This window comes from Furipterus horrens, unplaced genomic scaffold (genome assembly GCF_987537825.1).
Source record: "Furipterus horrens unplaced genomic scaffold, mFurHor1.1.pri manual_scaffold_9, whole genome shotgun sequence".
NCBI lineage: Eukaryota > Metazoa > Chordata > Mammalia > Chiroptera > Furipteridae > Furipterus > Furipterus horrens.
Window position 1 is genome coordinate 88,335,504 of NW_028327179.1, and position 13,596 is coordinate 88,349,099.

The following is a 13,596-nucleotide window of genomic DNA, read 5'->3' on the forward strand; positions in this document are numbered from 1 at the left end:
TCTCCGTGTTTGAGAAAGGGCACCGAGAAGGAAACAAAGCTTCGGACTGCACGCTAACACTGCATTACGGCTGGGGTTTGCCTGGAGCACGGGGTTGAGAAGGATTCTGAGGTCCTGTGCTGGGAAGGAGCACTGGGCTGCTGAGCAGTGCCCACCGTGCATGGGTAATGGAGGGTCTTGGCAGCTGAGGCATCCATGGGGGTGTGAGTACCCTTCCCGTACCGACATGGGCCCCTCCCCCTGTCCAAGGTCAATACCTTAGTGGCTAGTAGTCGTGTCAGATAGATTTCAGACACCATCTTGCTCCCCCGGTCACCCTCCTTCTGGTCCCCATGCTCATGGTTCTTCACCAGGTGCCACATCTTGACTCCGCTCTCCAGGTCGGGGGTGATCATGGGCGTGCGTGAGCGAAGGCTGTCGGGACTGCCCGTGTATCGGATCATGTTTTCTGCCAATGCAATGGGCCACGTGTATGAGGCCACTCAGCCAGACTTACTGACAACATCCCCCCCACCCTGACCCCCATTCCAACTGGGGCTGACTTCTGTCGGATCCTTCCTGCAATTTTCTGCCACTGTCACTGTGGCTTGCGTCAGCCCGTTCTAGGGCACTGGCCTGCCTTTCCTGTCACCTCTGGGCCACTTCGTGGCTACTTCTACTTCACCCTCTCCACTTCCCCTTCTCCTGTACTTGCTTCTTGCCAGCCCTTAATTATTCAATTTGTAAAAATATAAGCCTGTCCTCTTTCACGCGTTTCCTTGTAAGAGTTCTCAAATCATGTCTCAGGATGTGTTCTGTGTAGCCAATTAAGTACAAACGTAAAAGCAGGTAACCTGTCTCCCTTAATGACTGTGGACCAGCTGAGTCACTGTCTTCTCACCTGCTCCCCCTCCCCCTCGCTCTGGCCTAGGCAAGTTCTTCCCCCTTATTTGCTGAAATGTGAGGTCTGGTGAAAAGTAGAAAAAAAAGGAAAGTCCTACTGTGTGCAGACACTGTTCTATGTTTTCTACTATTGATTTTCCAGAATGATCCCGTGATTTTGGTAGTTTATTTCAAACCCTGTTTTTCAGGTAAGAAAACCGGGTCTCATAGCAGCCAGGCAGCTGGCCCCAAGGCACACAGATGGTGGCAGAACAGGGTGGCACCTGGGTTTCCAGCCCACATCCTGTGTCCTCCCCTCCACACCACAGAGCCAGAGACCTGGGGCCTGCACCTCCCCTTAAATGCTTCGTAAGAGTGTGACCTTTACATATCGGGTAGCCTCTGTGTGTCTGAGATATAATTTGCTAATCTGCATAATAGGGGGAAATAATAATTACTTAATTCAATGGGCTGTCATGAACTTGATGCATGATAATGAGCATCGTGAAGTAAAGGCATCTTCTTGCCTGTAAGATGCTCACGAAGATGAGTGTTTCTGTTCTGGGTGTGGGTAGCATACAGTGTAGGTTCTGCTCCTGCGTCACAGTTCCCACCCAGAACCAGGGTCTCTTCTCCAGCCCGGCCCTCCTCTCAGGTGGTCAGCCTGCCTGACACAGCCAACCCCTGCCCCGCAGGGTCCACCGCCTTCCAGCGGTACTGCCATCGTGACAACAGCTGCTCAGGGCATCCTTTCCTCCCCAGGAGGCCTCAATGAACTCACCATATTTACTTGCTGAGGTCCTGGAGACGGTAGAGTTGTTCACTGCATTATAGGCCGTCACCTGCTTGGACACTAAAGCCACCACAGAACCATCTGGCACCTATGGGGGGAAAGCTCATCAGGGCCTGGGCACAGAAGCTCTGCGACTCCAGCAAATACAGACAAACCAGGGTTAACTTGGTCCTCAGCAGAGAATGAGGGTATTTGGGAGGCTGTCAGCTCTCCTTTGAATGAAACAAGACAGATCTGGGTACTGAGTAGTATTCTGTGTTGTGACTCACTCCTGGAGAGACTCTGGCAAGAGCTTCTGACTAGCACCTTTTCTCCTTATGCCCCCCACCCCACCCCAAAAGCACCAAACTTTAAACTCCAAGAATCATCCAAGAAAGGGCCCAGTCACCTGCAACACTCAGGTTTGCTGATGGATCTCACCTGGGGAAACAAGAGACTGTCTCTCCTGGGGACTCTGCCCAAGCCCTGCAGGAAGCATGCCGTCAGCATCCTATCTAAAAGGGGGTCAGGGTGTCCTGGCCAGAGGACATCAGTTTTCTCTGGGTCACTAAGGGAACATGAGGTGCTGGTGAAGAAGTGGAGATCAGGGCTTGGTGTCTAGTCTGGGCAGGGGAAGACCCTGTTACTCAAGGACTGAGATTGCCAGGGAAGTAGCTGCCCTGCTAGCCAGTCCCCGCCCCCGCCCTCCCACAGTCTCCTCACCTGGTAATGGGCCAGTGTGTTCAGTCTCTTCCAGTCGTTCTCGATCTTGGTGGTGATGTCTTCGTCTTGCAGGATCATCCTCGCCCCGCTGCCTTGTCGCCACTCTGTGGAAAGAGCAGTGGCAGCTCAGAGAGGCCCTCAGGACCCTCCCATGGGGGTCCTGAGGACCCCTGTGTGGGCACCCACACAGCCCATCTCAAGGGTCATCCATGGACAGACCAGGGCTGGCAGATGCTCCCAGAGGAGGGGGTGCAGAAGCTGTCAGTGAAGAGGGACCCTGAGTTCCAGTTCTGGTGTTCATCCCAACAAGCTATGGGACAGGAACAGGGCTAACATCACCTGTCCTTCCCTGCCCACCTGTGCTCTGTGAGTGGCCACATCTGCAGGAAGTAGATGCTTAGTAAATATTAGCTGAATGAACCAGGCAGGTGGAAGTGCATAAGAAAGTGCTAAGCAAATGCAAGGTGGCACCATCATGCCATTTGCTCATTCACTTGATTGCAAGGTCTTGGGGATAATGAGACCGAGGTTGCAGGTCCAGCCACTGTGTCCCCTGTTCCTATTCAGGGGTGTGTCCTGCATGCAAAAGCCAGCAGGTGGGTCACCCCCGGCAGGGAGACTGGCTGAAAGTGCATGGAGGGATCAGCAGGAACTATTCTCAAGTCAGGAGCAGCTCCGCCCCGCAAAGCTGATGTGGATAACAGCATCTCGGGGCTCTACCCAACACCTAATTAGTTGATGCTGTAGGTAGATACTCACACCCCCACATTCTCCTCATGGGCCCAGACACCTACAACACACAGGCTAGCTGATGGATCCCACATGGGAAAATCGGAGACTGTTTCTCATCAAGCGAATCCCCATCCACACATGTGGCCCAAATCACGTGGAGAAGTGCACATTCCAGTCTTGAAAAGTACATGCATGGAGACCCGGTGCATGCCAGACACACCAGCTCTTGTGCATGTGCACATATACACCCACATACACTCACACCAGAAAGGAAAACAGCCTTTGAAAATCAAATGCAACACGTGTTCCAGCCTGGAAGCCAGGCATCTGGTTTCCAGGCAGCCCCAGCTGCCCTCCACGCCTCACAGATACTGATACTGGTGGAACGTGCGGAGCGCTGGGATTTGCAGATTGCAGTCAGGGGCTGGAATGAGTTACCCGCAGTCCTTGCCTGACCCTGCCGTGGATTTTTCCTATGGGCCACAGAGACACATTTCAGATTCATTCCCTCCGTTCCCCTCTGGTCAAGGCTGAGCTGTGGGTCCATGCCCAGAGAGCAGCAATTCCTTCCTGTCTTGTGCATGTGGCCTGGCCAGTGCTACAGATGAAAAACAGGCCCAGAGAGGGAGCTGCCTGCCCTTAGAAGTAGCAGTGATGCTCCTAACGTCCAAGCCCCTGCCTCCAGTTCCTGGACTCGCCTGCTGTCTGGTTTAGAGCCTGTGTATCGTCCAACAATCCCAGGAATGTTTTCATAAGGATGCCACGCTGTTCGCTGGAGTGGAGGAGCCCAGATAGGCCTCCGGGGACTGCCCATCACTTAGTGCTGTTGATGACCAGCGAGAAGCCTGGGGACAGGTAGGGTAGTGAGCAAAATGGAAAATGCCCAACACATGGAAGCACCTGGTCACGAGTGTTTTGTCTGTGGTCAGTTTTAAAATTTTATGTGGCTGTCTATGGATGTATGGATGCATGTATTTTTGAGTGTCTGGGACAAAAGAAGAGGAACATCTCCCAGCTGGTTGAGAAGCTGATAGACCATTCGTTCAGACTCTGGGGAAGCCCAGCCTGGCCTGAGGAGCATGGCTGTGGTGCGGCTTTACCCTAGTGACATAGTGGGTCCTACGCAACAAAGCCTCTTGGGTCTCTCGTGGGTGCCTGGTGGATGGTGCCTGGGGTAGTAAGTCAGAGGCTGCATGGGGTTGGGGGGCAGTATGGAGACAGAGCGGGGACACAGAAGGCAGGGTCCTGCATTCCTCACTCAGGGTCTGGAGGAGAAGCAGGGGGAGAGCCCTGGACACTAGGTCCACTGGCTGAGCCCACGGGAGAAGGCAGTCTCCTTTGCTCGTATGGTTGTGGCTTTACCGAGAGTGGATGGGGAAGGTGCCAGCCAAGGACCAGTGCCCTGGTTTGGCAGCAGCTCCGGCACCCTTGCTGATGGAGTCATGTGTCTCAGTGGGATCTGAACAAGCCACACAGCCTGATGGGCCAAAGATGACAGTGAACTCTGCAGCCCAATGCAGGACTTCCCTGTCGCTAATGCCCCAGAGCTGGGCAGCACGCCGCCTGTGAGGCTGCACCCAGCAGCCCTGGCCCTGGGTCATGTCCAGCAGTTACGTAAGCCAATGAAGCCAGTCTTCCCTGTGCCCCCAGCTGAAAAAAGTAGAGCAGAGTATGGCCGTGTGCACCCCTGAGCAGTGATGGAACGATGGAATACAGCAATGATGCTGCGGGGTGCCTACCAGCAGGGTAGCCCGGCCCCTGGGGCAGTGTGAGCAGTGGGTGGGTATTTATTAAAAGAATAGTGAATGAGGGGGTGAATGAATGAATGATGGGGAAGAGTGAATAAGCAGGTGTGTGATGTGGCCCTTTTTCCAAGTTGGAAGAGGGGAGGTCTGACCTGTGTCTGACCACTGCAGACAGACAGTGGGCTAGGTCAGAGGTGAACAGTGAGTGACTCTGTTAGCCACCTGGGACTCAGGATGACCTGAGCTCCTCGCAAACACAACCCAGCATGTCCATTGCCAGGAACAGAAGCTCCCTTAAATTACTGTTACTCCTTCTTCTAATTTTACGACTGGGAAATGAAACAGGTTGGGAACACAGACCTCGAGGTCAGCATCCCGGCCACTGCTCATTCTGTAAGCAGCTGAGTTCTCTCCCGAGGGCACTAACTGGGCTCGTTCTCTGGGTGGGGCACCAGACGAGGTCATCGGGATACAAAGACAGAGAACCAGAGGCCCCGAACTCTGGGTGTCCTCAGCAGGAAAGGAAGATGTGGACACAGCTCCAGGCACCGTAGCAAGGCCATGCCCGCCACGTCTGTGCATCAGCCGGGCATCCGGAGTGTGGGGGGAGAGAGAGGGAAGGCTGGGCTGCAGCCCTGAGCTGCAGGGACGCCATGATGCGGGCAGGGAGTCGCGCCCACTTGGCTCCATACTTGGAGCTCTAGGAACCCAGGGGCGCCACCGACAGTGTAGTGTGGGCCACAGCGCGTCCCTCCCCACACAGACAAATTGTGCTAGCGGGGCAGACGCAGGCTTTCCCCTCCGGCTGAGGTCTGCGGGCAGTGAGGATGTGCAGGGGGCAGCAGGACGGTCAAGGGCAGGCAGGAAGCACGCTCCTCACCAGTGCCAGCACTGGGTCACGGGTGCAGGGGCTGCGAGAAAACGTGCCCTGGCGTCCCAGTCCTGCAGTCCCTCCAGCCCAGTCCTGCAGTCCCTCCAGCCCAGCCCTGGCTCTTGATGAGGGACCAGCAGGCAGCAGGAAGGCAGCAGCCATTGTCTTTTGGGCGATGATCCCAACAGTTAGGAATGTTCTCCCAAACACCCATGTGAGCTGGACTCAGGCAGGAGATAGGAAGCCTTGCTTTTAGCTCTCTTAAGCCTGCTACTTTCGTTATCCTTTATGCTGAAATAGCCAATATGTAAAAACGTGAAATTCTTGGTGCCAGCCTCACACGGGTCCTGCTGAGTGAGAGCCCAGATGGATGGGAGCCTGGGGTTGGCAGCTGCACCCCCAGGGCCTGCAGGAAAGAAGCAAAGCCAGGGTAGCCGGCCCGCTGACCGGAACGCAGGTGGGAGTCGCATGCCACAGGAGGGTAGGCGGTTCTCTAGCACTGACTAACTTAAGTGGACTAACATGGAAATTTGTGCCTAGAATGTACTCTTCTCTGCCTAGAGTCCTTAGTTTTACCTGCTGGCCAGAACACATTCCACTTCCATTCCTCCCCTGGCCAGCCACAGACTCTGTTTCCCCAGACTCATTATGGAATGTCTCAGGAAAGTCAAAGTGGCACAGTGGGCCGGGCCTTCTTAGAGCGCCACGAGTCCAGGCGGGACCAGGAAAGGCCAAGGTCAAAGGCCAGAGCACCTGGCTGCTCCCTGCCCCAGCAGCAGTCCATCCCCCAAACTGCATGGCTGGTTTCATGGAATCTCATTCCCACCCAGCAGAGAAAAGGACCCCAAATGCAGGCTGGGCCATCTGCGGGTGAGGCAGGCCTGCTACCTTCAGATCAAGGACAGCAGCCTGGTGACCTTGGCAGTGCACCTGGCTGGCTAGGTCCGCCTCCCGAGGCCCCACGCATTGTGCTAAGTGCACTGTTGCTTATTCATACACACTTAGTTTTAACAACAGTAATGAAAATCAGTAGAATCCAGGTCTTGTAATCCTACATTTTCTTCCCAAGCATGTTCTTCATGAGATAGGCTCCTTCAGTCTTGCCTATAAAAGCAGTACTATAAATATCTCTCTTTTGTGTCCACACCTTGCTCTGTAGGAGATGACCCCATTAGAACAGCCCAGGAAAATGCGACAGCTCAGCCAACAGCCAGCGTCCTCCGGGTGAATGCCCAGCCTCCCGGACAGCTTTGCCCGCCTTGGGCACAGTGAGAGACTGGAAAGTACCTCAAGCCACCAGGCTGGATGGGAGCCCCATGGAATCCTGAGACATGATTACTCACAATGCCTGGTCTGGACAGGGACTTCTGCTGTCCCATCTGATGAGGGGCATCTCTTGCAGCTACCACACTGGACATCCAGATCCAGAAAGTCTCGAAGCTGCAGTCTCATGCACTCAACACTGTTTCCTGAATGCCCACAGGGAACCAGGCTCCGTGCCACAGAGGGCGACAGGAAGCAGAAGTAAAGCCCCAGCCCCTGACGGGCTGCCTGTCTGCAATGTCGTGCAGGAGAACAATGAGTCAAGGGCTCAGGTGATCAGGCTGGATAGGGGTCAGAGGAAGAGCAGGGTCTGCTGGGTTAGAGGAGGGGAGGCTGCCTGCACTGAAAGCTGAAGGGACAATAGCCTTTTGCCTCACTTAGCATGGGGACAGGGGTTCCAGTCCAAAGGTGCCATTTATGTGATACTTCTAGGGATCCATGCAAGTGCACCTTTGTGGGAGACAGTGGAAAGAAGAGGCTGGAGAGGCACCTGCAAGTGAGATAAGAATGGTAGTATAAGAATGGTATGGCACACCGTGCTGAGGCATCTGAGCTGAGGGCCACAGAGAGGGTGGGTAAGTGCGAAGGGGCGGGGGAGCCCCACCAAAGACAGCTGCCCTTAAGGCTGGGCTAAGGCAGTGGGGCAGGGCTGTCCAGGAGACTGAGCGGGGAGTGCTTGCAGATTCTATGGGGGAGAGCAGCTGGGAGCTCCATGGTGTGCCCCTGAGTCTGTGAAAAGGTATTAAGGGGAAAGGTGGGGTTCATCTGCAAGCTGACCCTGGAAGGAGATACCGGAACTGAGCGCATCACTGGCCCAGCTCCTGGAGCGTTTCCTACCCACCAGCAGATGCTATCCTGAGAAGCAAATCCTCCCCCAGGTGCACAGCCCCTCAGTAGCTCTGACCCTCGTGGCATGTGCTTGCAGGCAGGAGCACGGTGCACACACATGCACACACACACGTGCACACTGATATAAGCACACACTCATGCACACACATTCATGCAAGTGAGACCCAGGAGGCACCTGGCAGAGAGCACCTGGCCCCTCTAAAGTGCAGAAGTAGGCACCACAGAAGGGCTGCGAGGAGCCATGACAAGATCAGTGTCACTGCAAAGAAGGTCTGAAAAACTGACTTGGGAGCAGAGGGTGTGCCATCTAAGTAGGTTTTGTTTTAAAAAAAAAGTTATTGCATGAGCAAGTTCTAAATCATAAAATAACTGAACTAGGAAATGTGGTGCTTAAAAGAAGAAATCCTGAAACAGAACTGTGCCGTCTGCATTTTAGGCTCTAGGTCTTTGCAAACTGTAAAGCACCCTGCATTGGCTAGTTGTCGCTAAAGGAAAAAGAAGGTTGTGCTATGCCACTCAATTTAAGAGAGATGAGCTGGAGCTCAACGGATATTCTTGAATATGGATCTCAGAGGCTCTGGTGTCACTTCGGCAGTGTCAAAGAAGAGTTAAAAAGGCAGGCGGTGGGCGGAGGAAGGCGGGAAGGTGACCCTGGTATTCATATGCGTGGCACCTGTGAGAAAATTGCTAGCTCTGACCTCTCCAGCAGCTCCTGCCCTGCAGCCCGGTGCCCTGCTCCAGGCTCCAAGCACAAAGGACAAACACACTCACAGTCCAATTTGTTACACTTCCACCTTCCAGGAAGAGAGGGAGGTGAAATAAAGAAGAAAAAAAAATCCCATTATCTTTATCTGTCCTTCCCATCAGGTGCAACGGAAAATGCAAACTGGGGAGACAGCTGCTGTGAACTCTTTATATTTCACTGCGAAGATAGTGTATCTTTTTATTGCATACAGGAATTACTTATTTGAAAAAATATATCCTTTCAGCAGGACTTGAATGGCAAGACAGAGGGGGTGGCGGAGTTCCAGGGGCTATTGATAGAGCATTTGCATTAAACCAGAGGAATCTCTGGAGGTCAAGGTCCGTGGCTGTGGAGAATATGTGGGTGGAAATGGGTGTTCCCTCCATCTCCCTGCTGTGTGGCGGAGGCCCAGCACTGTGCCTCTCTGAGCTGCAGATTCTTCTGCGCAGTGAATCAGAATGGTGCCAATTATTTCCTCTGGGGAGGATAGGGAGATGAAAAGATTCTCATGACTCCGAGGGAGGGGTGTCCTGCCTTCTGCTATTGTGTGAAGAAATGAGGAACTCCCCCTCATCACATTGGTACCCTGATGCCTGGCACAGAGCTTGCCCCAAGGCAGCCTCTTATGACACGCTGGTTGAAGAGAGGAGCAATGCCAGCGGTGGAAAGGGACAGAAACCTGGTGGAAAGAGCCTCACCAGAGCAGAGCGGGGTGCTCTCAGCACTGGTCTCGGAGAGCTCCCAGAAACCAGCTTGCCCCAGCAGGGTCCCCTTCTCCCCCTGCCCAGGGATTGCTTTCCCTCCCTAGATTCCAACAGACCGAAACGCAGGTGGGCCCCGGGCCCTTCGCTCTGGCTCCTGTGATGGTTAATTTTATGTGTCATTTTGGCGGGGCCATGGCATCCAGATATGTGGCCAAACGTTATTCTGGATGTTTCTGTGAGGGAGTTTTTAGATGACATTAACACTTAAATCGGTGGACTTTGAGTAAAGCAAATTGTCCTCCATAATGTGAGTGGATGTCAGCCAGTTAGGTGATGGCCTTAAGATCACAAGAGACTGATCTCCGCTGAGCAAGAGAAAATTTGGCCAACAGAAGACCCTTGGGCTTGAACTGCACCTGGCTCTTCCCTGGGTCTGCAGCCTGCTGGCCTTTCCTGAGGACTTTGGACTTATCAGCCTCCATTCTATAGACTGGATATTTGTGTCCCCCCAGAATTCACATGCTGAAATCCCCCAATGTGATGGTATGAGGAGGCGGGGCCTTGGGGAGGTGATTAGGTCATGAGGGTGGAGCCCTCATGAATGAGATTAGTGCCCTTATAAAAGAGATCCCAGAGGATCCCTTGTCCCTTCAGCCAGGTAAGGACACAGTGAGAAGTTGTCAGCTGGGAAGTGATCCTCACCAGGCACCAAATCTGCCAGCAGTTGCTTATAAGCCACCCAGTCTGTAGCATGTCACAGCAGCCTGAACAGACTAGGGCTCCCTAATCATGTGAGCCAATTCCTTAAAACCTACCTACCTACCTTACCTATACATATGTACTTGCACATCCATCTGTACACATCTGTTTCTCTGGGGAACCCTGACTAATACAGTCCCCCATCTTGGTTCCTTAATGCCTGGAAGTTTGGTGAAGGTGGGGAGGAGGAGGAGTCGGGGACCTTCAGTCTAAGAATCCATGAGTAGAAGCGTCAGGACTGAGGGGCTTGGCCAGGCCAGGAGCTACAGTGATGCTGAAAGGCAGAGGGAGGGGGTGGGGACTGGATTTACTTGGGACCATTACAGAAGTAGTTTAAAATGTCTTTGCTTCCTTCTGAGCTGGCCTGGGACAGGTGTTCTGGCCTTGCCAGGGGCTGATATAAGGAGGGGAAGGCGGTCTTTGCCCAGTGCCCTAAGATGGCTGGAGGAGGTCTGGGCAGAATGAGGATAGGGGAGACTTGGCTGTCTTGCCTCTGCCCCATGCTTGTGGGCCAGGGAGTTCTCTCCTGGCCTATGTGCTCTGCTTCCCTTTGGCATAGATTAATTTTGTATAAGAATCACACCTTACATTTGTAAATTGCTTTTAGGCTTTCAAAGCACTTTCACCTACAGGATGGAAAAAACTTGCTTCCCTCTACCCTCGGGGGTCTTGAGGCTGAGTCTAATTGTGCAGAAGAAGCCTTCAGGCTTCTGAGGAGGCCCCGCTTCTCTTGTTATGGAATCGGGCTTTGTTAGAAAGAAGGCCAGAGTGCTGGGGGCAGCTCTAAATGCAAAGTTTACTAGAAAAAAGAATGTGTCTCCGAAAAACACCCATCCTGGGAGGACTTAGGAGTGCAGCAAGTTGTACCCTCCCCAGGGGCATGGGGTCCTGAGGCTCTTTGGCTTCTGTCCTTCATCTGTCCCTGCTGTGAAGGCCTTGACCCCCTAGGGTGGCCCCTGGGTCCTCCCCAGCAGCACCTGTGATAGGAGAGGTGGTCCCTTTGCTCTGCTCTCTTGGTATCCGAGGTGTAAGCATGGGCACCACCGACTGGTCAAGAGTGGTCTCTCTCTGAGCAAGCAAGCTGGCCCAGCAGGGGTGACCCCTGAATCCGCTCTCAGAGGGCGCTGCCCTCCTGAGATCCACCCCAGGCTGTCTGTGCGGCTCACCACCCGTCATCAGGGCGTGCCAGTGTGAAGCCGGTTCGCAAGCCTCTGGGGGTGCTGAAGTAGACACCTGGCGCTCCCCTCATGGGAAGTCGCCCCATTCCCAAGCACCAGAAGCGTAAGGTCCTGTCTGTGCCGCACAAGGAGCTGCTCCTGGCTTCCGGCCCCACCTTTGCAAACTCACCTTTCAGCAGGAAGACTCTCCCAGCAGCTCCTCCTCTCAGCCCCACGGTGTCAGGGCTACCTTCCCACCCACGCTATAAATACGGACTCTGAGAAGCCAATGCTGGCTGCAGCCCTGGCTCCCACAAAAAACTGCCTGGGTGCTACCTGGGACGCCCGTTGTCTGGCAGTGGGGAACACGAGGTGTTTTCCTTCCCGGTGACTGTTTTCTCTCCCAGGAACAAGCCCCTTCCCTTCATCGGTCTGTGGGATCTTCATGGCAACAGAGTCACCGCATGTGGACACAAATGTCCAGTCTACCTCTAGGGACAGTGACCTGGGACACCCATGTGGACACACTCACCCGCCCCTCACCCCCACCCCTCACTCTAACATTCCTCCTTCCCTTTCTCCCTTCCCACTGCAGTGCCCCTTCCTCCCTCCCTCTCTCCTCCCCTCCCTCCCTCTCTCCTCCCCTCCCTCCCTTTCCTCCTGCTTTCCTTCCAGGAATAACATACACAGAGACACCTCCGAAGTGAAGGAGAGCACATGCTCGCCCACCCTCTCTCCCTGGGCATCCGAGCTCTAGGCGTGTGGCCAAAACATCCTGCCAAGAGCCCAGCAAGAGGAGATGGGGTTAAGTGAAGCTGTAAGAATCAAGGTGAGTTGGCAGAACGTCCCAGTCCTACATCTTCAGGCATCAGAATTTGGGTGGGGCACTGCAGCGGGAAAGGGTGAGGATTCGCTGGGGATTCTGGAAGCTACCACAGATGCCCATCTGTCTTGCATGGCTTGGCTGAAGCCAGCTTTGAGGCCAGATGGATAGACTAGGAGCCTCGGGAGGTCCTCCCGCCCCCATGTTGCGACAATTGCCCAGACACAAGCACATACACCCATAAATGCCCTTCTCTCCATGGCCAGGGTCTGCAAACAGACACATACTATTTCCTTACCAGTATTATTGTCACAACCAGTGTTAGCAGCAGCCAGCACTGACTGAGTGTGTGCCACGGGCCAGGCACTGCATTAAGAAGCTGTACATGCATCATCTCCTTTCATTCTTACAGTGAGGTAGGTACTATTATCTCCATTTTATAGGCCGGGAAACGAAGGCACAGAAAGGTTGAGTAACTTGACCTAAGTCACACAGCTAGAACTTGGCAGCGTCAGGACTCAAATTCAGGTGTGTCTGGCACTGACCCATGATGCCAAACTGCCTTTCTTCAGCCCTGGTCTCCATGGGGGGGCTCCCTGCTGGGATTTCCCCAGGAAGATACCAGATTAAACACTCAGGCAAATCCTAACTGGGTCTAAATACAGCTGGCCCTAAGTGGCATGCCCTTGTTTATATAGGCTATGCGATCTATTCATGGAACATTCAAATAAAATGCCATCCCGCTCCCCAGTAGGCTGCCAGAGCTCATTTTTCTCTATTCTTTCCTCCACCCTCCATCACTGACCCAGATCCCTCATGCCTTAGGTAGTCAGCAAAAATTACAGGCACAGAACAGAGGGGAAGGGCAGAGCCTGGGGGCACAACCAAGGCAGTGGAAAGACCTTGGACCACACAGACTCAGACTAAATCCGCCTCACTGCAGAGAGGACACCTCCATGCCCACCCGTCGGCTACTCAGAAGACCCCAGAGGCACTCAGACGGCCAGCAGACTGTAGCCCCTTTCTGCTTATTGCTCACTAAGTGGCCATGAAGGCATGCCACCCACCCTGGGCTCCTGAAGACCGCGGGTGCCTGCTCCGTGCACCCTGGCTCCCCCATTGAGTGAGAGGTGCTTCTGGACAGTCCCAGGACAGCCCCTGGGTGGACTATCTACTCACCCAGGTCCATGTCTGCAGCCTTGGGCCGGTGGGAGCAGGGCACATTCTTAAAGATGGCATCCAGGATCTTCTCCTTGACCTGAGTAATGGTGTCACAGTTGAGGATCTTCACGGGGACCTCGGGGCTGTTGGCGTTGTCTGGGTTGACACAGCTCAGGACCTGGGGGCAGGGGAGAGAAGGAGGTTGGGGAGGGCAGCGGGAAGAGTGTGGAGGTTCCCAGCAGCACTGCGGGCTCCTGTCCTGAACAGCCCCTCCTCTGCACACGGTTGGACTGCACAGGGGTGGGGGAGACCTGCCCAGCCATGTTCCCACCAAGCCCTCTGCGCTTCTTGTCCTATAAGCAGCAGGAAGG

At 54.2% G+C, this 13,596-nt stretch overlaps 1 protein-coding gene across 1 annotated transcript in view; it reads right to left on the reverse strand.

The window, feature by feature from the left end:
* The window catches only part of PLXNA4 (plexin A4), a 412,730-nt gene that overhangs the window by 12,417 nt on the left and 386,717 nt on the right, over nt 1–13,596 (reverse strand). The window contains exons 25-28 of the mRNA XM_090287527.1: nt 13,244–13,403; nt 2,357–2,460; nt 1,643–1,742; nt 258–448 (exon numbers count right to left, since the gene is read on the reverse strand). Of these exons, the coding sequence (XP_090143653.1) occupies nt 258–448; nt 1,643–1,742; nt 2,357–2,460; nt 13,244–13,403 (555 nt within the window). The remainder of the gene's footprint in view (nt 1–257; nt 449–1,642; nt 1,743–2,356; nt 2,461–13,243; nt 13,404–13,596) is intronic.